This window comes from Mobula birostris, chromosome 16 (assembly GCF_030028105.1).
Source record: "Mobula birostris isolate sMobBir1 chromosome 16, sMobBir1.hap1, whole genome shotgun sequence".
Lineage (NCBI taxonomy): Eukaryota > Metazoa > Chordata > Chondrichthyes > Myliobatiformes > Myliobatidae > Mobula > Mobula birostris.
The window spans coordinates 41,167,671-41,195,248 of NC_092385.1; the positions used below are offsets into that span (position 1 = coordinate 41,167,671).

The 27,578-nt window shown below is 38.5% G+C and overlaps 1 protein-coding gene across 3 annotated transcripts in view; it reads right to left on the reverse strand.

Moving 5' to 3' along the window:
• The window catches only part of LOC140211113 (contactin-4-like), a 2,284,382-nt gene that overhangs the window by 207,551 nt on the left and 2,049,253 nt on the right, over positions 1-27,578 (reverse strand). For 2 of the 3 annotated variants that reach the window (XM_072280598.1, XM_072280599.1), the window contains one exon: positions 14,764-14,884. In XM_072280598.1, coding sequence (XP_072136699.1) covers positions 14,764-14,884 — 121 coding nt within the window. The remainder of the gene's footprint in view (positions 1-14,763; positions 14,885-27,578) is intronic. The other variant, XM_072280600.1, reaches the window with a different exon arrangement.

Sequence of the window (27,578 nt, forward strand, 5' to 3'; positions counted from 1 at the left end):
AAACGTCGACTGTACCTCTTCCTAGAGACGCTGCCTGACCTGCTGCGTTCACCAGCAACTTTGATGTGTGTTGCCATCACTTATTTGCTTTTATCTTTTCAATCAACATTGGTGATCTCTTTCAAATGAATAGTCTTGTTGCATTCACCATCCATCACTGGCAGAGATCTGAAGGGATAACTGCAATATATATCTGGTCTCTAGGCTCAGAGTGTCTCTCTTCCACCCTTGGACATCCACATTGTCATTGCGGATGCAGTTCCTGGAGACTCGCTGACTCTTATAGAGCATGTTGCCAAACAATGAGAATCTTTATGCCGAATGTGTATAAAAATCAGTGAATGTATGCCCTTGAATGCAAAGTTTAGATTTCCATTTTATCATTGTTTTTCCATGTTTAAAACAATATTTCATTGAACATTGTTGTTTTATCTCAAGTTCTTACCAATTTCATTATTGCTTTTCCAATGTATTCAGTGAACATGTAGTATTTCCTTGAATGTTCATTCAATAGAATGAACTTAAACTTGTTACATGGCATGTTCAACATGAATGTTCCACAAATGTAACTCAATATGTAAATAACTAGACAATACCATAACTCAAGGATGTGTCTTTCATTCTTACCACTTCCATGAAGGTGGTTTTGTTGCCCTGCACTAATCCCATTTGTTCACATCAGTGCCTTGCATAGTAATGCTTGTATTTGACTCCACCATCTGCTCTGGCAGCATGTTCTAGGTACTCATCATTCTCAATATATAAAAAAAGATCCCCTCAGTTCCCCTTTAAAACTTTTTCTTCTTTCCTTATTCCTGCCCTCTTTTGTTTTTAGTACTCTTACCATAGGAAAAAAATTCTAATCATCTAATGTTTCTTCATGGGCAAAACAGTCTGCATCGTTAAGGTAACTCATTTTACATATATCTTTCAGGTGACTCTTCAGCTTTCTTTGCGGCAATAAAACAAGCCTAGACTACCCAATCTTTCTCCAATCTAGGCAATATTTGGATGAACGAGCTTTGCACCCTCATCCTTCTTATTCAGTGGCAAGCAGATCTGCATGAAAATGTATGGCCTATTCAGTAAAGTTTCAACATAATGTTCCAACTTTTATATTTTATATCACGACCTATGAAGGAGGTGGGTTAAAATGATTAACTACATTTAATTTGAAACATTTCTTCTTCATAACCCTATCCACTTGTGTTGCCACTTACAGCAACCTATAGACTTAAAAAGCTCTTTCTATTCCCCAGTGAACTCCCATTCCTACATGTTCCACTACTTGGTCTCTAAAATATATCATCTTTCACTTCTTGGGATTAAATTCTATCTGCCAATGCTCTGCCCACCTTTCATTTATGCATTTTCAATCACCTTCTTGGTTATAAGAAAGATTTTTCTTCTTTACCTCTCCATACTACATAGCTGTTTTTCTTACTAACTTATTTTGTTGAAAATTTTTTCCAAATTTTTTATGTGCACAGTAGTCAGACATTTTGATTGTCCAGTGGTAGGCCTCTCTGATAGCAGTGTGAGCCAATCATCAGCATATAGGTCTCTGTCAATTGTAGTTTATTAACAATTACTGTTATGTTTGTAGGGTTGTTCGCCAAGCCTAGAGGTTAGGTCACAAATGTTTCATTGCCAGTCAAGGTGACATCATCAGTGCGCCATTGAATGCTGTTTCTGGCCAGTGCTCGCATTTATATTGGTCCAGCTCATTGCCCTGATTGGTTGGTTGTTGCACTGGCCCATATCCCAGGTTATTGGTCGTTGTGAGCATTGACTACTCAGGAGTTCGAGGCTCACCTCTCGGCCCCGATCCCGCAGATGCACAAGTTCGTAAATTGCATCTTCTTCAATATGCTTGTTAATAGAATCTTTTGTTGAGAATCAAGCCTCTAAGAATTCTCTTGATTTTTTTTTTGTGCTTCTGTCCAATGAGTTGGACCAATATAAATGCAAGCACTTAGCAGAAACAACACTCAATTGCACACTGATGACGTTACCTCAACTAGTGACAAAACATTTGCGACTTTACCTCCAGGTTTGGCAAACAACCTTACAAACAAGATACCAATCTTCTCTTTCCTTTCAAGTTACTGTTACGTTGATGGTGACTAGCAAATTTGTATCAATCTTATCACATCTCACCTAGCTTCAGAGAGTTGTTGGATGATGGATATATATTATCAGTCAACTTCAGCTGCAATATAAAGTTAGTATAAGCATTTCTGTGAAGAACCACCAATAATGACCTGAAAAACTGTGAGAATACTTTCACAATAGTCCATACAGGGATAAGTGAATCAGCCTGAAAACCACTTATCTGACTTTATTTTTTATAGAACTCAATTTAAAAAGGATAATTGATTGAGGTGGGTTAAAATGATCTAACTACTTTTAATTTGAAACATTTTTTCAGAATTAAAATCCTATTTTTACATGCTTACTTTAGGTGTCGACTTCAAAGTGCCCTGCTTATGCATTTAAAATTGCAGTGCGATTGGGACACAGTACTTCAGAGAATCTGACCCTTCTCTCCAGAACTCTTATGATATAAATATCAGCAGCATTAAACACCGCATGCATTCCATTTCTAAGTGACTATGTCAACCATGCAAGTCAGGTGGTAAGCTTTAGACTAGTTAGAAATAGTGGAAAAGTAACTTCCAGCTAAAAGCAATTTCAGTTGATATTTCTTTTCTTTTATCAGCTGCCAACTGCTGTTTTTACTCATTAAATTACAGGTCATGTGAAATAGTTTCAGTCACTTTATACAGGAGAATTATATTGGAATTAAAATTTAGTTGTACAGTTGGAATGAGATAATCTGTCAGCATAAGATGATTTTGAGTCATGAACTCACTTTCTGCCCACGCTTTCTATAAAAGCCTTGTCCATAACATTAAAAATAAAGAGAAATGCCATCAAAGTTTACACTGCACCTTAAACATAGTGAGAAATTCTCAGGTCCTCCATAAGTTTACCATTACAGAAAAATTTAACAGCAAGTTGGTGAAGAAAACATTTGCTAGGTACACAAAAATGTAGACAGAGGTAGTTAACTAAAGAAAACCTTACAGAAGGAGAAAGAAACAGAAGATTTTAAGGATGGATTAGCCCAGCTTAGGGCATAGCAGCTAGCAATAGGATGCTCAAAGGGAAAGACAAAGAAAAAGATATGGCATGGAGATTGAACATCTGGTCAGGATTTTAGGGATAGAGTGATTTGGAAGTCTGGAAATAGAAAGGGGTGAAGCTCTGGAAATTTGCTCCTTTCAATACTCTGACTATCCGGCTTGTATCACTTTTAATATTTCTCTGGAGTATTGCCATTTACAATATTAAAGTTATAAGCATTCTCAGTTTCTGAAGTTTCTGCCGAACTCCTGTATGTAGATGATGTAGTATCAAGATTTTTTAAATCATTTTGTTTAAAATAGACGCATAGCTAACATTGTTTGGAATCGGATTTAATTTCAAACAGTAAAAAAAATCGTGCAGCATTTAAGTTACAGAAATCTCTCTGAAATAAATGATCTAAAACTCAATTCTCCAGTAAACATTGTAGTATCATAAAGTATGCATATGGCAAGGTACTTGTAAAGTATTCCACGAGATTTTTACTGATATTTGTATTGGATTTTTACGAAGATGATTTGTACTGCAGTTGTCATTTGGTATGTAATACTTCTTGTTATATCACTTGGCTGGAGATGAGTATTGCAGTGATTTGATTGGTAGATGGATATTCTTTGAATCATAACTGCTGATGTGAATTCCCAAATCATCATAGAAGAGAATAATTCAGTTCATAATGAAACATGTTTTGACGCTTCAAACCCAATGGCTCCTCTAAAGTGCCATCAATTACTTCTCCTTCTTACTATTCATTAAATCAAGGATTGTGGCAAAGATTTTGATACAAATTTGTAAGAGAGGTACAGTTCAGTGGGCTTTTAGGAGATGGGCACCTATTAACACAATCATTCCCACAGTTCTGCTCAAAAAGCTCCAAAACCTGAGCCTCTGTACCTCACTCTGCAGCTAGATACTCGACTTCCTAACTGGAAGACCACAGTCTGTGCAGATCGGAAATAACATCTCCATCTCGCTGACAACCAACACTGGTGCACCTCAGGGATGTGTTCTTAGCCCACTGGTCTATTCTCTCTATACCCATGACTGTGTGGTGAGGCACAACTCAAGTGCCGTCTCTGAATTTGCTGATGACACGTCCATTTTGGAGCAATCTCAGATGGTGACAAGAGGGCATACATGAGCGAGATACACCAGTTACCTGTGTGGTGTTGTAGCAACAACCTTGCACTCGATGTCAGTAAGACCAAAGAGTTGATTGTGCACTTCAGAAAGGGTAAGGTGAGGGAACACAAACCAATCCTCATAGAGGGATTAGAAGTGGAACAGTCATTCAGAAGAACATGGTTGCGTAAATTCCTCCACTGATAACTATAATGAACTAATACACAGTTTTATAGTACTGTAATGTATTGGATATATTCTAATTTGTTCTGTATTTCATTTAAATTCATAACTAGTTACTCAGTTTCAAATGAGTTTGTGTTTTCATACCTTTTTGACTATATCTATGAAACTTCAGCTAAATAGGACAGCAGCTTAATTGAGGCAAAATGTACTGATCCTTTTGAGTCCTGATCAACCGGAATCCACTGTAACTGCTAATCCTTATACTTACTAAGAGTTTATTACAGCGATCTCCAAGATGTGATTAACTATTAACCAGTTTGAAAATAATGTGTTGACATGCATGTGACCACAGAACTTAATCAATGCTCACACAGAAATAATAATCTCTTCTTCAGCAGAAAAGATAATGAGACTTCTCTCACCATAAAGAGGCTCAATGCTGACACATCTTTATGCTATAACTGTTCACAATGATTGTGTGGCTTCTGCAGAGCACATGAGTACTTATGGTCTGAAGCAATAATTGGCACAAGAACAAGATGAAGGAGATCTCTCTAGTACATCCTTTAACCATATGCCATGCCACAAGAAATCTAACAGAAATTGCTTCTCCAATTATATTTTTCCACCCTAACCAAAATTTATTTCATCATTTTATGGTTTACAAAATTGGCAAATGTCACTCCACACTTCAAGAAGGACGAGAGGCAGACCTTAATGTTTGGGAAGAAGTAGGAGTCGATTATAAAGGATGAGGTCTCAGGGTACTTGGAGGCACATGATAAAATAGGCCTTAGTCTTCATGGTTCCTCAAGGGAAAATCAAGCCTGGCAAATCCATTGGAATTCTTTGAAGAAATAACAAGCAGGATAGACAAAGGAAAAACGGTTGATGTTGTATTCTGGGATTCTCAAAAGGCATTTGACAAGGCGCCACACATGAAGCTGCTTAATAAACTACAAGCCCATGGTATTACAGGAAAGATTCTAGCCTGGATAAAGCAGTGGCTGATTGGCAGGGGGTAAAGAGTGGAACTAAAGGGAGCCTTTTCTGGCTGGCTACCGGTGACTAGTGATGTTCCACATGGGTCTGTGTTGGAACAGATTCTTTTTACATTATACTGTATATCAATAATTTGTATGATGGAATTGATGGCTTTGCTGCAAAGTTTGGAGATGATGTGAAATAGGTGGAGGTGCAGGTAGTTTTGATGAAGTAGAGAGGCTACAGAAGGACTTAGACAGAGTAGGAAAATGGGCAAAGAAATGGCAGATGGAATACTAGAACATAGAAGAAAGGATGTAATGTTGAAAATTTAGAAAGCATTGGTGAGGCCTCATCTTGAGTATTGTGAGCAGTTTTAGGCCCCTTATTTTGGGAAGGATGTGCTGAAACTGGTGAGGGTTCAAAGCAGGCTCACGAAAATGATTCCAAGGTTGAATGGCTTGTCATATGAAGAGCGTTTGATAGCTCTTGGTCTGTATTCACTGGAATTCAGAAGAATGAGGGGTGACCTGATTGAAACCTATCAAATGGTAGAGCCTTGATAGAATGGATGTGAAGAGGATGTTTTTTATGGTGGGAGAATCTAAGACCAGAGGACACAGCCTCAGAAGAGAGAGGTGTCCTTTTAGAACGGAGATGAGGAAGAATTTCATTAGCCAGAGACTGTGAATCTCTGGAATTCTTTGCCATAAGCAGCTGTGGAGGCTATCTTTATGTATATTTAAGGCAGAGGTTGATAGATTCTCGATTGTTCAGGACATGAACGGATACGGGGAAAAGGCAAGAGATTGGGGCTGAGAGGAAAAATGGATCAGCCATGAAGAAATGGTGGAGCAGACTCGATGGGTCAAATGGCCTATTTCTGCCTTATGGTCTTAATTTTCCAAGAACCAATGAAGACTTTTAAGAGAACAAATGCATATGTTTCACAAAAATTGGTTTCAATCAGACATCAGTGGAATATATTTAAAAGTCAGTGAAATAGATGAATTTAACCATAAATGAAATGGTTACTAAGTGCAAAATAATTACACTTCCAAATATTGAAATATTCATCAGAAAGCTAACTTTTAAAGCTTACGTCAAGTATACAGATATAACAGTTAGAAAAGGGGAATTTACACCATTATACTTATGTTGAAACAATATGAAATCTTTGAGAGCTATCTGGAATGGCTCAATCAAGATCATAGTGGTTAACAGTATAGTCTCAACAAATCCAAATATTCTCTCATCTGAAAGCAACGGACTGTCCAAATTCATTGCCTACTTTTATAACAGCAGTTTTGGCCCGTGTGACAGCACATGGTGAATGGAGCGTAGGTAAATTAATCTGGTTTTGTCACCTTGATTTTTCTAATCAATAGTGATCTGCAGTGCACTGGTGCATACAAACCAGTTTGCTCCTGCTTTGGTTCAAACAGAGTCCACAAACAGTGCTCAAGGAATTAGGGAGAATCTTAGGATATTAATTCCCCAGTACAACAGCTTACATTTTAAGTTAAATTTGACAACTCCTTGCTTCCATTTTAATTTCATGAACTACAAATTTAACTGACAGAACAAATTGGCAATGTGGGGCTTGAGGAAAATGCAGAAAAGCTTCAGGGCTAGTTTAATGAGCAAGATTATGGCAGATAATGTGGGTAAATGTGAAATCATTGGTTTTTTTTAGAAAAAAACTTTTTAGAATTTTTTTAATGCTGAGAATTTGAAAGGTGTTGATATTCAGAGGGAACTGATGCAGTAAGTAATGGAGTGCTGACCTTTATTGCAAGATTTGAATACAACAGCAGAGACATAAGAGGCTCAGGTAAGACTCTATCTGGAATATTCAATAAAATTCCAAACTAAGAAAGGATACCCAAGTAAAGTCAAGATTCATCAGATTGATTCCTGGAATGGTGTGTCTGTCATATGATGAAACACTAAGAATAGAAGATCAATAATTCAGGGTAGAAATATGGAGAAATTTTATCTTTGGAATTCAGTGGAAAGAGGACTGGGTTGAAGGGTTGTTTCTTTTACGACATGGTTCAAAAATGTTGCAATACTATGGTCAGGTAGAACTGCGGCAAGAAATTTCTCATGTTTAAAAGCTTTTACAATGTGACAGCATTTTAAAGAACAGCTGGAAACTGGACTATTTATTCATAATCAGATTTAATCTCAATATTCTGAAGTGTGAATGCCTTCATAAAAAGTGACAATATTTTAGGTGAGTTTGAGTTATGAATGTTCTTACCTATTTATTGCAAACAAGCTTGAGTGAAATGTAATTGATTCTACATTTGAATTCACTTGTCGTTGAAAAGATTCTTCACAAACTCCAGTGGTAAGTGACTACAGAAGTAGTGAGCTTGTCTGCTGACAAATGGAGAATGAGGGCCGAACTGAATGAAGCCTTCCTTTACCTGGGGTGGCCATACAAAGTGTTTGTGTATGTAGGTGATACAGGATTTGAGAATTTTGCAAGGAAGGGACAAGGGAATGATTTGGCTGATCTAACTAACACAACAAGTACAAGCTCTGAATTGCCAGTGTCAGATGGGGTGGGATGGTTGGGAATCAAAGTCGATCGGAGCAGAGTCAATAGGATAAGAAGATCAGAGCAGACCTAGGAAGACAACATGACTGGGATGTGAGGTTAAATTGGAAGGTGGAGAGAAGTTTAACGTGTATAAAATTTTGATGGTCTAGATGGAGAAAATAGCAGCTATTTCCATTAGCAGGGTGATTAAAACCAGAAGCATTGATTTAAAACCATTGATGGAAGGATTAGGGAGGAGATGAGGAATAGATTGGGATAGATTTGCTGACTGCTGCTAGACTGTAAGCATCATCTGAGAGGTGGGACCAGGGCATTTCCTATGCCATCTCTTACCCATCCCGCCCCCCCCATCCTGAGCTGCAATGTCTGCAAGTGGGCTCTTGTTCATTTTCGATTTATGAACAGTGTGCTGAACCCAGTCATAGCCAAGCCTGAGACACACCCACCTCATGAGCAGAGGGTCCACAGGGACATCAATGAATTAGAGTCTTTAGTCATTAAATTCTCCAAAAATGTCTGGCTTTGAGCAAAATTTGATCACTGTAGGAAGCGTGTGATAATGTGTAATAAGACTAATGCATACTTTGTTCTTTTTTTTTTGATCTGGGAGCTCTGTGTTAAATAACGGATATCACTAGTGCACATCAGATATTGGGGAAATATAGCTCAAATGCCAAAGGGGTATAGCTTTTCCAATTTTGTGGTTTCCACAATTATACCTGGCATCCGTTAATATTAGCATTCATTGTCTTTTAAACAATTTGTCCAAAAATGCACCTTTAATTCCAGATCACCAAATACTGAGAAAAGAATAGTGCTAAGCAATCCAATTTCTAGACACCTATTTTAATGTCCTTAAATTAAAGGTCTCTGTGAGTGCAGTGCTTCTATAGCAGTTGGATGAGCATGGAACTGTCTCTTTCTCTAGAGTTTGATAGCTTGTTTATACCAATTCAGTATAATGTGCACAACAGAAGAAGCAGACTGTGTGGTATATTATTAAAGTACATCTTCTTATTATAATAGAAAATAGAGAGCAGCAAATAGAAAACAGGAAGTCGCCACAATTCATTTGGTTGCAATCTTAACTTGTTCTACTGTGCAGTCTAAGAACGTACCCAGCAAAAGTCCGAAGTCTCCTCTTAATAAACAGCAAGTCACCACAGCACCATTTTAATTAATGACGGACATGGAAGTTTCCATCACTTTTTCTGAAGGCCATTCAGCCCAATTGTCCCAACAATCTTTCCTCCTTTCAACTCGTTTCCCACATACATATTTAATTGTACAGATGCTGGGTTTCAATCAAAATATCTACAACTATTTTCCCTCACAGATTCTGCTTAGGACCCTATTTGACCTACTGAGTTGCTCCAGCAGAATGCTTGTTGCTTCAGATTCCAGCATCTGTAGTCTCTTGTGTCTACAAATTCAAATTGCCCTATCTCATTTCTGGAACTGCAGCTGAATTTGCAAATCACCTGTCCATTGCCCTGTCAGAGTTAGTATTTGAACCGATGCTATTTGGGAATAGAAGCCTTGATAATGACAGGAGAACTTGAGGAGTCGGCAGATTGACATTGAGATCACTTTGGAGAGACAATCAGTAATTGGAGATGATTTATTCACATTTCTATCATTAGGCAAAGTGAGGAGAAACTGCTGTTCAGAAGAACAGTTCTTTCAAGGACCACTGCATAGCTGGAGATATCAAAGCAGCTATGAAGCAATTATATTATACAACTCAGTCAGGGACTAGATGAACACATTCTACTTGTGAACAGATTTAGCAATTAATGAGTGGTAAGAAAAACGAGTTATAGGCTGTGGAAATTGTATTTTCTAGCATATAGCAATAATTGTCTTTAATAACTCTTGAGTATTAGTTTTCATTAATGACATCAGTTTACCTCAGCTGCTATGAACAGCTGACACCTGCTTTCTGCTCAGGAGTGCAATTCACCCATATCTATAAGAAATTTCATTCCTTCATACCAGCCTAGTATGTTTTATAACTGTTATGTGGATAATAATGTGTGAATCCAGTGTCTGACATCACCACTTCCTTTGTCTTTTGGAAAGCCACCTCACACTCTTTGTCCATTGCCATTTATTACCACTCTGTAATGAGTTCAAGGGGTGGAGCATAGTAGCTAGGTTTGGCAGGAACCTGTTATAGTAGTTAACAAGTCCTAAAAAACGATCGCCTCTCTGACACATCTTTTAGCCTGAGGGCACCCACCACTTCTTGAACTTTTTTCAGCTCACTTGTGTAAGCTTGTGCGTTGATGGTGTGATACAGTAAATGATGCTTGGTTTGAAGAGTTCACAATTGTTGTGTTGTGCTGTGAGCCCATAATCTTCTAATCTTTTTAACACTGTCTTGAAATTTTGGAGATGTTTCTTGTCATCTTCAGCAGTAATAATGATGTCATCCAGGTAACATTGCGTACCTGGGCAGCCTTGCAGCAACTGGTCCATAGCTTTCTGCCAGGGTGCAGGTGCAGATGCTACTCCAGAAATAAGCCGATTATAGCGATGAAGTCCTTTAGAGCGTTTATGGTGAGAAACACTTAGGACTCTTCTTCCATATCCATCTGTAGGTAGGCCACAGCTAAGAGCATTTTCTCAAGTGCTTTCCTCTGGAAAGGTTTGCAAAGATATCCTCAACCCTGGGCAGAGGGTACTTATCTACTTTGAGCACTGTGTTGATGGTGATCTTAAAATCACCACACAGCCTGACAGACCGATTCTTCTTGGCTACCCAGACCACTGGCATTGTCCATGGCCTCCACTCAATTTTGGACTCCATGTGATCTAGCTCACAAGCTACTTTATCACGGATGGTATAAAGAACCGAACATGCTTTGTAAAACTTGGGTGTGGCGCTTTCATTTAACACTAACTTACTTGATATTTTTTTTTCCCAATGCCATCCTTAAACAGGACTGTGGCCTCATCCAGTACCTTTCTTAATTCACTTTCATTTGACTCTATTGCCGGGGATTGGCATGCAAATAGTAGATGGGCCTCCAATCAAGTTGTAGTTGTCTCAGCCAACCATGGATCCACAAGGCTGGCACTCCTGTTTTTTTCCCACATACATGTCCAGTGTGGTTTGTTCGTTGTTGAAATTCACTGTTACGAATGTCATTCCCACAGAAATGATCTTTTCACCAGTATCAGTTCTCAGTTGGGTATCAGCAGGGTTCATTTCAGTATTTTTGAAATGCTGTTCAAACTTGTTTTGTGGAATGTCTGAAACAGCAGAGCAAGTGTATAATTCCGTTTTAATTAACTTGCCATTCACTTCCAGTGTAAGCCATATTACTTGTTTCTGGTTAGTTTTTGTATAGTAAATCTCAAGGATACCCAATCCTGTGTCACACTCATTATTATCGGAATTTTCATCAACAACATTCTGATTAGTACTCTTTTTGAAACTGAAACTTGACATTTTATCTTGATCTCATCCTTGTGCAGTCCACTTACTTTTGCCTGGCTGATATGCTCTTTTTATGTGTCCTACTTTGTTGCATTTTCTGCAAGTTTCACCTTTAAACCTGTATTGGTCTGTTGTGTGTGAGCCCCTGCCACAACAGCAACACAATTTGTTTGACCAAGCAGGTTTTCTGTTTTTGTCACGCTAATGTAATTTTTGATTGCAACTCAATTGTATCTCTGATTGCTGTTTCCATTGATGCAGTGATTTAAACTGCTCTTTTAAATGTGAGTTGTGGTTCAGTTGAGAGCAATTTTTGAATGCTTTCTGTTAAGATTCCACAAACTAAATGATCTCTTGGTGCATCATTAAGCCCATCACTGAACTGGCAATGCTCGGACAATATCTTCAATTCAGCCACTAAGCAGAAACAGACTCCCCTTCCTTTTGATTCAAATGTTTATTTTATCGTCAAAGTATGCAGGTACATTACAACATTGATATTCGCCTTCTCCAGATAGCCATGAAATTCAGAAAAAAAAACATTGGAGTAGTTGAAAGAAAAGACATTAACTCTCCCCCTGCATAAAAAAGAAAAAGAAACAAAATTCAAACCTCTAAACCCTTTTCCCTTGCAGAGAAAAAGAACAGCAACAATAGCATCAAATCCATGGCCCCCTCTCGTAGAAAAGAACAGCAACAATAGCATTAAAACCCCTGACCCCCTCTCTCACAAACAAAAAGTAACAGATCACCCACACAGAAAACCACCAACAGGAAAATCAAATCCCAAATCCCCAACCCCCTCCCTCTTGCAAAAACTGACAAATTGCCTAGCTGCAAATCGGGCACAAGAAAGAAAACACTGAAAAACTGAAGGAGACCAATATAAAGTACAGCCTAAAATCACATAAATCTCAGAATATTGAACACATCTTCTCTTCGGCATTCGAGGAGAGTGGCTGCACGAACTCAGTCCTTCCATGCAGAGCAACCACCATACTGGGTCAAACGCCACCAAGCTGGCTACTGACCATTGTCACCCCCATGGCCTCAATTGAGAACAATTACTCGATGCTTCTATCTTCCTCAATGCTTCAAAGTGGAGTTGTTCATGACCCATGCCCTGTCTCTGGTCTTTTCCATGAATCATTTTCTCAGTCCTTTATGAGTCCCCATCTCTGGTCTTCAACATGAGGCAACCCTCCAGACATAGCAGAGCACTAGATCATTCAATCAAATTCTAAACTGCATGTCACAGCTCTAACAGTTTCCATAACACAATCAAGGCAGAAACAACAAGCAGAAGGTGTGGAGAAAATGAAATAATTGCAAAGATTGGCTATCTGGAAGATGTTGTCTGAGGAATCGTTGTTTGCTTCGCCATCTTGACAGGAAGTTCATTCTGCTTATGAAATCTAAAGCATACTGCAACCAGCAATGATTTTGGTTCAAAATGTCCCTACATTACTTACATGATATAAGCACAGCTCATTTTGGCTGGTTTGGTTGGAGCAGTTAAACTCCAAAGCAAACTGTATGCTCTTCCACCTAATGTACTCAGTAACACTGGCACTTGCTTTTCATTGGCTATTTCATTTGCTTCAAAATGCTGCTCAATTAATTAAGTATACATCAACCAGTTATCCATTATGCAATCAAACACATCTGTATTTCCAATTTAGCCAGTCATTTCTGTTTTTTTAAATTATTTACATTATTATCACCTGTTACTCACTGTTTATGAACCCATGAATCTCATCCGTTTTCTGCCTTTTTAACTCGACCATCTCTCTCCCCTTCTGAAGAAATGTACTGCATTTCTTTTAAACTTGAACATCTCTCTCCCCTTTCAGAAGAAAAATATGTGCTGTGCTTCAACAAGTTGATAGTCACCTTGGGTTCATTTTAAAACTTACTGTCATCACTGTTATGTTTTGAAACTCCAGAAATTTATTGAATGAAAACCATGGGAGGTGGGGATCAACATGTCAACTTTGTTTTACTTTAGTAAGGCACGCACTTATGACCTGGTGGCATAATGACGTATGCTGTTCATGTACTTTTACATATAACCCATAATGAATTATGTGAACTACAAAGAAAACTTAATCAAACAATGTACAATTTTACTCAAATATTACTGAAATATTAAATGCACTATTCTGCCTACACAATTAAAGAAAGGTATGCCAAATAAATTCTATAATGTTCACAAATTCTGTTTGATCTTTGAGTTATAAAATAATACTGGGGTCTTACTTTCACTAAATATAATTTCACTTCATAATGATGGATTTTTCAAAGTAATCACATTTTTACATTTTGTACCTTTCATTCACGGAATCCAATAACAAATATATTGAAGCTTTCAACATAATAGTACAATTTCCATGCAAAAAACATGCAGTATTTTCCCCTCCATTATATCTCCTGGACTTATTAGTGGTAAGTATAACTTAGTCGATTGGATGGATTGTCACTGGGGTAAGCCGTATAGTTGCTTTTGGGTATTTGTTGATGGTGTCATTGTGGTTATAGTATATATGTAATATATTCCCTATATGCACTTCAAACATAAGACAATCTACAAGACCTTTATTACTCAAGGTCTTTTACCCAAGACCTTAAGTAATAAATCAAGACCTACAGTTGCTGGTGATATTTGATCCTTCAGTTTTCTGAATGTACTTTTAGATAATTAAATAATAAAGCCATTCATCCAGATCCTTAACCAGCACAAGAGAAATGAAGTTAGTAAAAACCACATGGATTTTCACAAGCATGTTTTGAATTTTACCTATAAATTTCCATTAAGAGTAACATATATATGCAATGAGTTTACTTCACTGGTGTTCGTAACCAAACAACATGTTCAAAAATTGCAAAAATATGTTCTTAAAGTCACAGAATCACAAGTATAAAATAAACAGGTTCTCCAGATTACCAAGTACCCATTGACACTAACTATAGTATTTTAAAACATTCTCATGCATATTATTCAAAGAGGATACAATTTTTTTGGTTCATACATGTTCCACCCATGTTACCATTCTACTATTTTTCCATTATTCACACCCATAATAATTAAAATAGATCACTGCGTCAGAATAAATGAATAAGGACTCCAAGTAAAAAGACTACATATTGTGAAGTGCTAAAACATTTTGGAACACATATAGTTAATATATTTAGAAATATATATAGATATAGAAACAGCAGCAGCAGCATTTTAAGGAAAGTATTTCAGCCATTTAATAAGATTATAAATCAGTGAATAAACTTCATTTGAAGTTGGGATACTTGCCTCTGACAATCAGGTCAGCTGCAGCTGATGCACTGTCCACAGCAGTTCGGACCATGCAAATAAATCTACCGGCATGCTTAAGCTGAATGTTTCTGATCATCAAATCACCAGAGGATCCCTGCTGAAAGAAAAAAGACTAAAGCTTAGAAATGGAGAAAATGAACATAATTTTGTACAAATATTTTGTAAGGTTAAATTTATTTCATGTTTTATTCCTTAGTTTCCTTTGAACTGCAAATTAGTTGCCTACTTTAAGATGAAGTTTACATTGTGAAATTAAAATTGACCTCATAATGCTTGGGATATATCACCAGATATCATAAATTGGCATCCATGCTGTTTTGGTTAGGCCAGGCGATAAGTCTGCAGCAGGATAATTCAGACTTGCATGATAACCACTGACAATGTTCATAGCTGGTACAGAACAACCAGTTTACTCCAGGCCAGCACAACATTACCTCTTTCAGAATTTCCTTAAATCAATGCACTAAACAATGAGATGGAAGAACTCCAAACTAATTAACTACTCTGGATTTCATCCACAAAGCTGAACTGAATACAATGTGAACATACTGCTCAGTTGGTGGCCTGTGATTGTAGCATTTAAAATATACAATTGTGACCACCCAAGTTCAGGAACTTTAACAGCATATCGTCTTTTGTTAAGATTCTTACAATTTTCATTTACATTAAGTGTTGATGTCTATAATAAAATTGATGCAATTAAATGGGCAAGTGAGTGAGAATAGATTTCTATCCTGTTATTATTGTTGGTTTCAGTTTTGCCCACAGCCAAAATATTTGCAAGAGCAACAATAAACACCCCTCCAATGGATAAGCTTTGTAATGGATTTGCAATTATAGTGGAGGTCTGCTAATTCTATTACTTGTAGTCTTGTGCAGCCTGAAAAATAAACAATATTTGACCTTTCATATTCAGGAATAAGTACCTATTACGAGAAATGATTTGGGTTGAAAATTATTGCAGCTGTAACCGGGTCTTTGTTACACTGGCTGCCGAGGTGTCTGAAATGGCTTTTCTGTAATAATAACTGCGATGTAAGGAGTTCTCTCTCTCCCTGCTTGTTTGGGTTATATTATTGATAAGGGAGAAAAACGAACCAATGAGTGTCCATGTTATTCTTTTTGTGGGTGATATTCTGTCTCATATGGCTGGGAACCGTGTGGTTTGGTGGGTTTTCGGGAGGAGAACTGAAGAGGAAGGATTTGGTCGACCACTGTGGTTGGTCCCAGGTGGCGGGTCGAGGGGGTCGGAGGAGATCGCATGGTGGAAAGAAGACCCGTTCATTGAGCTCCAATATTTGTGCAGGAAGTGGTTGAACTCTGATAAGTTTGGCGCCTTTTACTTTCCTTTTATATTGTATATATATGAATTACTTAGTTCCAGTAAGATCTATAAATTGTAATCTGTAAATCGTATATTGTGGGCTGTCTGGTATTTCAGGTGTGAGTTTGAACCAGGGTGCATTACACAGCAACTACACAAACCATGAGATACGGTTTGGCGGGTGGACGTAGTTTCCCCTAGATAAACACGAGCCAATAGCCTGAGCGTTGCACAGGATATAGAAGGAATACAGGAGATTGACTTCATCCATTTTGGTAACTTCAAGCGTGATGTTAGCACTTTTCAATCAATTTAACTGCTTATTATCAACTAACAATTGACAACTTTACAATTCTGAGAGGTCATCATAATGAGATGCAACTCTTGAATATTTAAAAATTGAATACCGAGAAGAAGTGAAGCTAATACTAAGAAATTCGACCTACATCAGTGGTGTTAGACAACAGTGCACTTCCTCTGTATATGAAATGTGATTCAATTAACTTGAATTTCTGAGCCAGAGATATAAACACTCAAGTAATGGGTGGGGGTCGGAGGAGAGGAATTTCTAGACATATACAGAATCAGGATCAGAATCAGGTTGAATAGGACCGGCATGTGTCCTGACATTTGTTAACTTGCAGCAGCAATATATTGAATAGATTAAAAATTGTGCAAAAAACAGAAATAATATATATTAAAAAAAGTGAGGTAGTGTCCAAGGGTTCAATGTCCATTTAGGAATCAGATGGCAGAGGGGAAGAAGCTGTTCCTGAATCGCTGGGTGTGTGCCTTCAGGCTTCTGCATCTCTGACCAGATGGTAATAGTGAGAAAAGGGCATGCCCTGGTGCTGGAGGTCCTTAATAAAGGACACTGCCTTTCTGAGACACCACTCCTTGACAATGTCCTGGGTACTTTTGCAGACTAGTACCCAAGATGGAGCCGACAAAATTTACAGCTTTCTGCAGTTTCTTTCGGTCCTGTGCAGTAGCCCCCCCCCACCCCGTTCCAGATAGTGATGCAGCCTTTCAGAATGCTCTCCACGGTACAACTATAAAAGTTTTTGAGTGTATTTTTGACATCCCAAATCTCTTTAATCTCCTAATGAAGTATAGCTGCTGTCTTGCCTTCTTTATAACTACATCGATATGTTGGGACCAGGTTAGATCCCCAGAGATCTTGACACCCAGGAACTTGAAACTGCTTACTCTCTCCACTTCTGATCCCTCTGTGAGGATTGGTATGTGTTCCTTTGCCTTATCCTTCTGGAGGTCCACAATCAGCTCTTTCTGACGTTGAGTGCCAGGTTGTTGCTGTGACACCACTCCACCAGCTGGTATATCTTGCTCCTCTACGCCCTCTTGTCACCACCTGAGATTCTACCAACAATGGTTGTATCATCAGCAAATTCATAAATGGTATTTGAGCTAGGCCTAGCCACACAGTCATGGGAATATAGAGAGTAGAGCAGTGGGTTAAGCACACACCCCTGAGGTGTACCAGTGTTAATCATCAGCGAGGAGGAAAATGTTATCACCAATCCACACAGATTGTGGTCTTCCGGTTAGGAAGTTGAGGATCCAGGTGCAGAGGGAGGTATAGAGGCTCAGGTTCTGCGACTTCTCAATCAGGATTGTGGGAATGATGGTATTAAATGCTGAGCTATAGTTGATGAACAGCATCCTGACATGAGGTTTGTGTTGTCGAGGTGGTTTAAAGCCATGTGAAGAGCCATTGAGATTGCATGTGTGAGTATACATGTTACTCACACATGAAATGGATGCTGCAAATTAGATGTTTTAGGACTTAGTGAAGAAGGCACTATATTCAGAACTTCCAGTTGAATATCCTGGAAACAAAGACTCTTTCCAACTGAACAATCAGCAGGCACGTTATTCTCTCAATCTGCCAAATGCCTAGGAATCATACTGATAATCAAAACTATTTGTAGGTATGGGATGTCAACACAAAATGACTGAGATAAATGAATTATATTCAAATTTATTATTTTTAACAGAGAAACAGTAAATTAATTCAATTTAATTTAATTCAATTCAAACAATGAGGCTAGGCAATGAAAGCTAAGAAAAGTCAATCTAATGAGAGCATCAGAACCCTTGCCTTTACTACTGACATTCATGGTGATGTGTCCTGTTTCTTGTAAGTATACGTGAGAATGAATTTTGCTTTGTGAGGCCAGGCCACTATTACATAAGCTACTAACAGGAGGAATTGAATTAATTAAGAATACTTGTATTTATATAGCAACATTTCAAATATTTCTAAAGTACTCACAGCCTAGTAAGTACATTTGAAGAGAAATCATTATTGCAATTAGAAAATGCATCAGGCAAATTTCCCACAGCTCCTCATGAACCACAATGCGATAGTAACAAAGTGATCTGTTTCAGAGAAGGTAACTGAGGGTTAAATATTTGCAGGACATCAAGGAGATCTCACTTTACTTCTTCGTAATTCCACGAGAGAGAATACACAGGACCTTGGAAAAATCATTTCATTCCAAATATGGCATCCCTCAGGACTGCAATTCTGCTTTTTTGTGTCCATCTATCTGAACTAGAACTCTAATTCAGAGCCAATGTGCTATCAGGAAAATCTCAGCAAACACCAGATGAAACAAGCATAGATTGCTTGCAGCACTGACTGTGACCTAGAACAACCTTCAAGACTGAATTTCAATTGATTTCTGAAAGATTGTGTGAGAAAATACAAAGAACCATATCAGAGTTTGTTTTCTATCAAGATGTTCCTACTTTAATGAAGGTCCATCTCATTTTTCCATTCTTACAGTTGTCCACAAATCAATTTTGTCCTGAAGTTGGAAAATACACAAAAATGACTTAATATGGCAGCCATACTTCCATTGTATTGTAATGAATGGCATCTAAAGCACATGGAGCTGATAATAAAGAATGACAATTAAAAGTGAAGACAAAGAGGAAACTAGTTCTGCCATTTGTAGGAAAGAAGATCTATATGTTGAACACTTTAATTTAATAATATTATGGGAGTTTGTTCATGCTGTATATAGAGTATCCCTAAGTTGGGCATTCATAATCCAGGCACAGCCTATACATAAATTATCTTCGTGTGTACGATTCTAAGAAAGGGTTATTACACATAATTGCATATTCTTTCGTGGTATGCATGCTCTGATACCGAACTCATTTCATAGTTCATTTGGCCATTAGTAAAGATGTGAAGAGTTTAAGTAAAAGTTCTTTTCACATTTTATAAGCTTTTGGGAATAACTTGTCTTCAAAAATCTCAGGAAGCAGAAAGAAATCCAATTTTCTCATCCAAATCAGTTACACTCATCAACCTGTCCTCTATGGAAATAATTATTTCACTCACGAATTCCATGTGCTTGCTATCACACATCTGGGCACTGCGCATCATTGATAGAACCAATAATAAAGGTTGCATTAATTAAAGTTCAGTCAGAGCGTAGATTTTTCATTCCTATGCTAGGAAAACTTCTAACCTAATTTCATAATCCCTTAAGAACAAAAAATAGATGAATAAGCTAGTATTTTATCTTTGTGATTAAAGATACAGAATAACAAAAGGGAAAAGCTGAAAATAAGGATTTCAAAATTTAGGTGGTGTACCATTTACATAAATTATTGATTCATAGGAATGCCACATACATCACGTCAATTCCACTATGTTCATATTTACTTCGTCTAGACATCGGCGGCCAGACACACTGACCCTCCACATTTGTGAGTTCACCAATATGACCTGACTGGAAACAGTTCCTATCCTACAATACCCCTGTCATTCTGAAACAAATGGAAACATTCTGTTTCCATCTTCAGAAACATTTCAAAATTATTAAAATAGAAGCAAGCAATGTTAAAGAAATAAAAGGTCGACTAACAAATCATCAAACACTTGAAAAACTCTTCTTGATATTTACCTATAATTAAACTCATGCAAGCTAATTAATGAATTAACTTAATTTCCCTACATTTCTCAATTAGATCAAGGGGGGGATCTTAGATGCTGCATTTGGTACAATGCTGGGAATCCCAGTGATTCTCAATTCCATCAGTGCATTTTTTATGGAGTCTGCTATGAAGCAAACGGACATTCCATTTCTAATTTCAACAACAGTCAGCAAGACCCTGCCCATTGTTTTAATTGATTTTATTAAGATTCTGAAAAATTTCCCTCATATATCCTCATTAGGATACACAATTAGAAGCCCAGCTTTTGAATTTTATTTGGGACAATCCATCGTGACACCAAGGCTCAGGCTGTGATGTATTGTGATCCCATAGCACCTATTTCTCAACAGACAGGAGGAAGGTTCACTGCCATTTGAGAACTGGAAATGATTCTGGTGGCACTCATTAGAAAGGATGACTTAGCTTAAGAATTTTTTGAAATGCTGCACAAATTCTCTTTTTCAAATGCGCATAGTTCTTTGAGGGGTTTAATTGCCAGTACTTATCATATAGACCACTGGGCTAACAAGAAACTTATCTAAGTGGAGAAATGATGTAACGAATGTTGTGATTGTGAGTATCTTGTCCGTGAGCTTCCGTGGTTCATTTAACTGTCAAAAATCTTTAAAAAATATATTCCTGTCACTATGTACAGTATAAAATTAAGTGCATAAAAAGTGTGCATGCCATAATGGAAAAACAGTGATGCAAACTGGTAGATGTTGAAGTTCAAAGAACTTGATATTAAATTTCTTAAATATGATGATATTTAAACATACAGATCATCAAACAAAATTTTCATCAGAAATGTTTTAAGGTATATCTTACATTTTATTTTGATAAATCAACTGATGAACAAAATTGTTATTCACTTTCTTTCAAGAATTTATAATTTTATCTTGGCAAAAATACAATAATCTTGAAATAAGCAACTACCAAGTTGGAAATCTCACTACTTTTGATTGCTGGAGCAGGAGCTGACGTGGCCTGTTGTTGTGCCTGGAGGGTAGGCCTCTGATTTGAGTGGAGTCTCTCTCTGTTGATGATGTCAGAGGATACTACTGAGGTTCTGCGTTTATTGATTTTGACTGTATGGACAATGGAAATTTTCAGTTTTATGATTTTTATATTCTGTGTTCATGCATCATTTCTCGTTTTTTTTGTCTGGAGGGTGGTTTAAGGGTCAATGTTCTTGTTGTATTTACGTTATTTTTTTGTGTGGGGAAGGGGATTTGGGAGCCAATGTTCTTGTTGCATTTTGTGTAGGTGGAAGGGGGTTGGGGGGGGTGGGTTGATGATCACATGGCTGTTCTTTTTTGTGCCGGGGTGGGGTGGTTTGCTGTTTGTCTTTGAACTGACTTGCATGTTATTCTTTGTTTCGTGGGAATCTCAGTTGTATACTGCATACATACTTTGATAATAATGAACTTTGAACCTTTGTGCGCCTGACACTTTGCATGGGCTTGATCATCAACTATCTGCAGATACTTGTGGAAGCCTTTGTATAAAGGTTGTAGATGATAGTATCAGGCTGAAATTCTTCCTTGACTCATAGAAACATAGACTACTTCAGTATGGAAGGGGTCTATATCAATTCTAATGAAGACTTATTCTCACTCTCTGACAGTTTCACCTTCAATTATTTACCCAACTCTGTTCTGAATGTTATTTTTGAATTTGCATTCAAGCAGTATGTTGCAAATCTAACCAGCAACTTCAGGGAAATATTTCTCCTTGTGTCACTTCATGTTCTTTTGTAAAATATGCTTCATTGACACCTTCTCGTTATTAATAGTTCAGCAACTGGAAACAGTTTTCTTCAGCAACCCCATCCAAAGCATGCATAATTTTAAACACCTCTCTCACACCTCCTCAGCATTTTAATTCAAAAAGGAACAATTACAATTCTCTTGGTCTATCCATGCAACTATAAACTCTAATCCTGGAATCTAATAAACCCCAGGTCTCTCTTCAGGTTTTTCACATCCTTCTTAAAGTGCTGTGACTGAACATAATATTTCAATTGGGGTTAAAATGATAATATACATAGGCACAGTATAATTTCCTACTGTTTGTATCTAATGACACTTTTCCTGAAAGCCAACGCCATTGTCATCTTTACATTTCTGTGCAGAAACTGCCCTGGAGTTTTCTTCTTCCACAGCCCTGTTAAAATGCTGCCATGCTCTTGCAGAGAAATTGTATAGCTTCATATCTTTCAATGGTTAATTTCTGTGTCCACCTATTCAACTATTACAGAAGGGAAATTCATCTGAATGTGATAAGGCTTTTGTTTCTTACATTTTACAAATTCAGTTCAAATAAACAATGAACTGACATCAACATCTAATGTTATTTTTGCTTATGATTTTATCACATGCAGCATGTGTTTATATTTATTACTGCCTCAAAGCAAAGGAAGGAAAATGCAGAAATGGGTCAATGAATTAAACTGACACACAAGGGTGAGATATGGCAAGGGAAATGTACGCCTGCCTGCCTTTTAGTAAAATGGCAATGTCTTGCGTCTATATCTGGACACACCAAGCAATCAGATATTACACAAGCATGGTAAAATATAATTATGTATCAACATTTCCTCAGTATGTGAGTTACTGTACTTAGGAAGATAATTTCAGTAAGGCATATAGTCAAAATGAATATTTCCTAAAACAGTGTATGGATATTAGCAACTTTCAGGGATAGATATGGAAATCCAGGAGGTGAGCAATATATCCTACCATAAACACATCTTTACCCCTCCCCACCCCATTCTCTGCTTTCCACAGGGACTGTTCCCTCCATGATTCATTATTACTTTACCCATTTGCTCCTCCTGACTAATCCACCACCTGGCATATATTCCTGCAAGCAACAGAAATGCTACAGCTGCCCATTCATCTCCTCCCCTACCTCTGTTCAGGGCTGTAAACAGTCCTCCCAGGTGAGGCAACACTTCACCTGTGAATCTGGTGGGTTGTCCATTGTATCTGGTGTTCCCAATGCAGCCTCCTCCAAATTGGTGAGATTCGACATAGGTTAGGGGACCGCTTTGTCAAGCACCTCTGCTCCATCCAACAAAATCGGAATTTCCCAGTGGCCAACAATTCTAATTGCTATCTCTATTCCTGTCTGACATGTTGGTCCATGATGAGGCCACTCTCAGGGTGGAGGAGCAACACCTCATATTGCTTCTAGGTAGTCTCTAACCTGATGGCCTGAACATTGATTTCTCCTTCCGGTATTCTTTCCCTTCCCCATCTTCTTCTATTCCTCTCTCTGGCATTGTACCTTTTCTCATCTCCTGCCTATCATCTCCCTCTGGTGCCCACCTAACTTCCCTTTCTCCTATGGTCCACTGTCCTCTCTTATCAGGTTCCTTCTTCTCCAGCCTTTTACCTTTCCTACCTACCTGGCTTCTCCTATTACCTTCTAGCTAGTCCTCCTTGTCCTCCACCCATCTTTTTTATTTTTGCATCTTCTCCCTTTCTTTCAAGTACTATAGAAGGGTCTTGGCCTGAAACATCGACTGTTTATTCATTTCCATAGATGGTGCCTGGCCTGCAGAGTTCCTCCAGCATTTTCTGTGAACACTCTGGATTTGCAGCATCTGCAGATTCTCTTGTCTTTAAAAAAAAAAGACCTGTTTGCATTCAGTGCTGCCGTCAATAGGCAGAAGGTTTCTTTGCTTATCAATGGAACAGTAAAGGATGTGCGTTCCCACTGATGCAGGATAAACTCCAAATAAGGTTAATTCTATCGGTTCAACTAGCTTATCCTTCTATTAACATAATTTATGAACATATCCAGACTCTGAAATGTACCACTTCACTGATGTGTTTTCCATATTATTATCCATCACAATTTACTGACCTGATCCTAGAAGCCACAATGGCAGGCATATATGGACTGGACTGTAACCCCATCTGTTGTTTGGAGACCACCTTTTAGATACATATGCTTTAGGTGTGAGGAGGAGCAGCTAAGAATGGAAAGGCAAACACGAGGAAATCTGCAGATGCTGGAATTTCAAGCAACACACATAAAAGTTGCTGGTAAACGCAGCAGGCCAGGCAGCATCTCTAGGAAGAGGTACAGTCGACGTTTCAGCCAGAAACATTGACTGTACCTCTTCCTAGAGATGCTGCCTGGCCTGCTGTGTTCACCAGCAACTTTTAAGAATGGAAAGGTGTTGCTTTTTTTGATCAGGAAGGACATAACAACAGTACTTAGAAAGGATGTTAAGGGATCTTCTTTTGAGGCCATTTGGGTAGAACTTAGAAATTAGATGGGATTGGTCTCCTTGGTAGGGCTGTGTTAGAGAAACCTATTAGATATGGGAATTTGAGGATCAGATGTTTGGGAAATTGCATGTAGTAGAGAGAACAACAGGGTAGTACAATTGGGTGATTTCAAATGACCTGGTATCGACTGAGCCACCCAGTGTGCCAAGAGCCGAGATGGAGTGGAATTTGTGTGGTGTGTCCAAGACAGTTTACTCCTGCAAGGCAGAGAGGAACATTCTCATGAAAGGCACCTCCACTTAGGAAATGAGGCAGACCAAATAAATGAAGTGGCTGTTTGGGGAGCACTTTGGATCCAGAGATCACAATTCCAGTAATTTTAAAATAACACACATAAAAGTTGCTGGTGAACGCAGCAGGCCAGGCAGCATCTCTAGGAAGAGGTGCAGTCGACGTTTGAGGCCGAAGGGTCTTGACCTGAAACGTCGACTGCACCTCTTCCTAGAGATGCTGCCTGGCCTGCTGCGTTCACCAGCAACCTTTATGTGTATTGCTTGAATTTCCAGCATCTGCGGAATTCCTGTTGTTTGCGTTTAAATTTTAAAATAGTTGTGGAAAAAGATAGAACAGGTTAAAATCTTGAACTGGAGCATGGCTAATTTTGAGGGCATTTGGCAGAATCTAGCTGGGGTCGACTGGATGACTCTATTTGAGGAGAAAAGGAACAGTTGGCAAATGGAATGCTTTTAAAAGGGCACATTAAGAAACCAGAGGCAACATGTCCCTGTTAGGGTGAAGGGTAAACGTACCCAATTCAAAGAACACTGGCTGATGGGAAATGTTGAAGCTTTGATGAGGGGAAAAAAAGGAGACATACACCACATTTAGGCATTTAGTTACAAATTAATTCCCAATGAATCTGAAAAGTTTAAGCCAAAGCTTTAGAGGAAAATCAGGAGGGCAAATGAGGGTATGGGATGGATTTGACAGTTAGGATTAAAGATAATCCCAAAAGGTTCTTCATGACTATGCAGAGACTAGGTCCTTTTAAAGACCATCAAGGTTACTTATGTGTGGAGCTGCAGGAGATGGATACAAATTTTAATGTCTATTTCTCTTCAGTATTTACTAAGGAAAATTAAATGGATACCAAAGAAATGAGCGTATTAAGCAGTGAGCCCCTGGATCATATACATTGTAAAGGAAGGAGGTATTTGCAGTGTTGAAGCTTAATAAAATGGGCAAGTCCCCAGGGTCTGACTGAGTGCACCCCTGACCTTGTGGGAGAGCAGAGAAAAAATGGTGAAGGCCCTTGTAGATATTTGCTTCAACACTGAATAAAGGTTATTCCATTGTTCAGGAGTAGCAAGGACAGGCTAGGGAACTACAGGCTGGTGAGCCTAATTTCAGTTGCAGCAAAGCTACGAGAGGGAATTCTGAGGGGAAGATCAACCATCACAGATAATCAAGAATCTGTTCGAGAACAGTCAGCATAATTTTGTGTGTAGTAGGTCATGTATACCAAATCTTTTGGGGCTTTTTCAAAGAAGCATGAAATTGGATAGGTGAAGGTAGGTCAGTGGGTGTTGTCTTTAGTAGGGCTTTTGATAAGGTCCTGAATGGTGAGTCTGCACTTGGAATATTGTGTTTTGATTAGTTTTGATCACCTTGTTATAGGGGAGACTGTCGAGCTGGAGAAGAAATGCAGAAGAGATTTATGAGGATTCTGCCTAGAATAGAGGCCTCAGTTATAAGGAGAGGTTAGCTACACTGGATCTTTAGTCCCTGCAGTGCAGGAAAATAAGGGGTGATCTCATAAAGCAGGGGTATGGACAATGCAGCCAGTCATTATCTTTTCCCCAGGGTTAGGGAATCCAAAACTACAGAGTACAGATATAAGATAAGATGGGAAAGATTTAAAAGCAACCCGAGAGATAATTTCTTTACATAGAAGGAGGTGAGTACATGGAATGAGCTGTGAAATGAAATGTTTGAGGCAGATACAATTGCAGCATTTAGGAGGCATTTCGACAGTTCGACAGGGAGGTGTTCAGAGGTTTATGGGCTGAATGTAGTTTACAGGAACTAGCAGGGAGGATGCTGTGGTCGGTATGGACCAAAGGGCCCGTTTTGGTGCTGAATTACTCCATGACTCTTAATCTGCAGTAGGTGAACTTTATAACTCATGTAAACAGTTTATTTCAGAATTAGTTCAAGCCTTGTTTTTCCCTTAACAAACTAAGAAAGTTCCACCAAGCGATAAAGTAAATATCGAGCTTAACTATGAAGTGTCAAAAGCATCATAAACTTCATGAACAGTTAATGAGTTCTCATTGAATAGAATAGTCTCACAGCCTTGGGTACATTTTAAACATTTTTTGCTTTTTGACATTTATAGCCTTTCTGCTTCTTCTTTGTCATTTTTTCCACAATCAGTTTGACATGACAGTGGTGGGACTCATCACCAAAATTGTTGAGACAGCCTACAGAGAGGAGGTGTAAGAGCTTCAGGCCTGGTGCCAGGAAAATAGCCTCTTACTTACTGTCAATATGACAAAGGAGATAGTTATCAACTTCAGGAGAACTTGCACCACTCACATCCCTCTTTATATCAGTGGCACAGCAGTGGAAACCGCAAGCAGTTACAAACTCCTGGGAATGCACATCACACACAAACTTTCATTGTCCAAGAACACATTTTTCATAATCAGGAAAGCTTACCAATGACTCTACTTTCTGAGGAGGCTGAAGAAAGCTGGATGATGCACATCTATACTTTTGTCCTTCGACAAATGCACGGTAGAGAGCAACCAAACATGCTGCATCTCTGCATGGTACAGAAACTGCACTGCAAGAGACAGGAAGACTCTTCAGCGGGTAGCCAAAACTGCTCAACACGTCACCGGCTCCAGTTTACCCGCCATCAAGGACATATATACAGAAAGATACAGGGGGAAAAAAGCCAGTAACATCATTGAGAATCCAACCCATCCTGCCATAGACTTGTTTGTCCCCCTGCTGTTAAGAAGAAGGCTACGTAGCATCCACGCCAAAACCACCAAAGTCAAAAACAGTTACTTCCTCCAAGTAACAGGAATTCTGCAGATGCTGGAATTTCAAGCAACACACATCAAAGTTGCTGGTGAATGCAGCAGGCCAAGCAGCATCTGTAGGAAGAGATGCAGTCGACGTTTCAGGCCGAGGCCCTTCGTCAGGACTAACTGAAGGAAGAGTGAGTAAGGGATTTG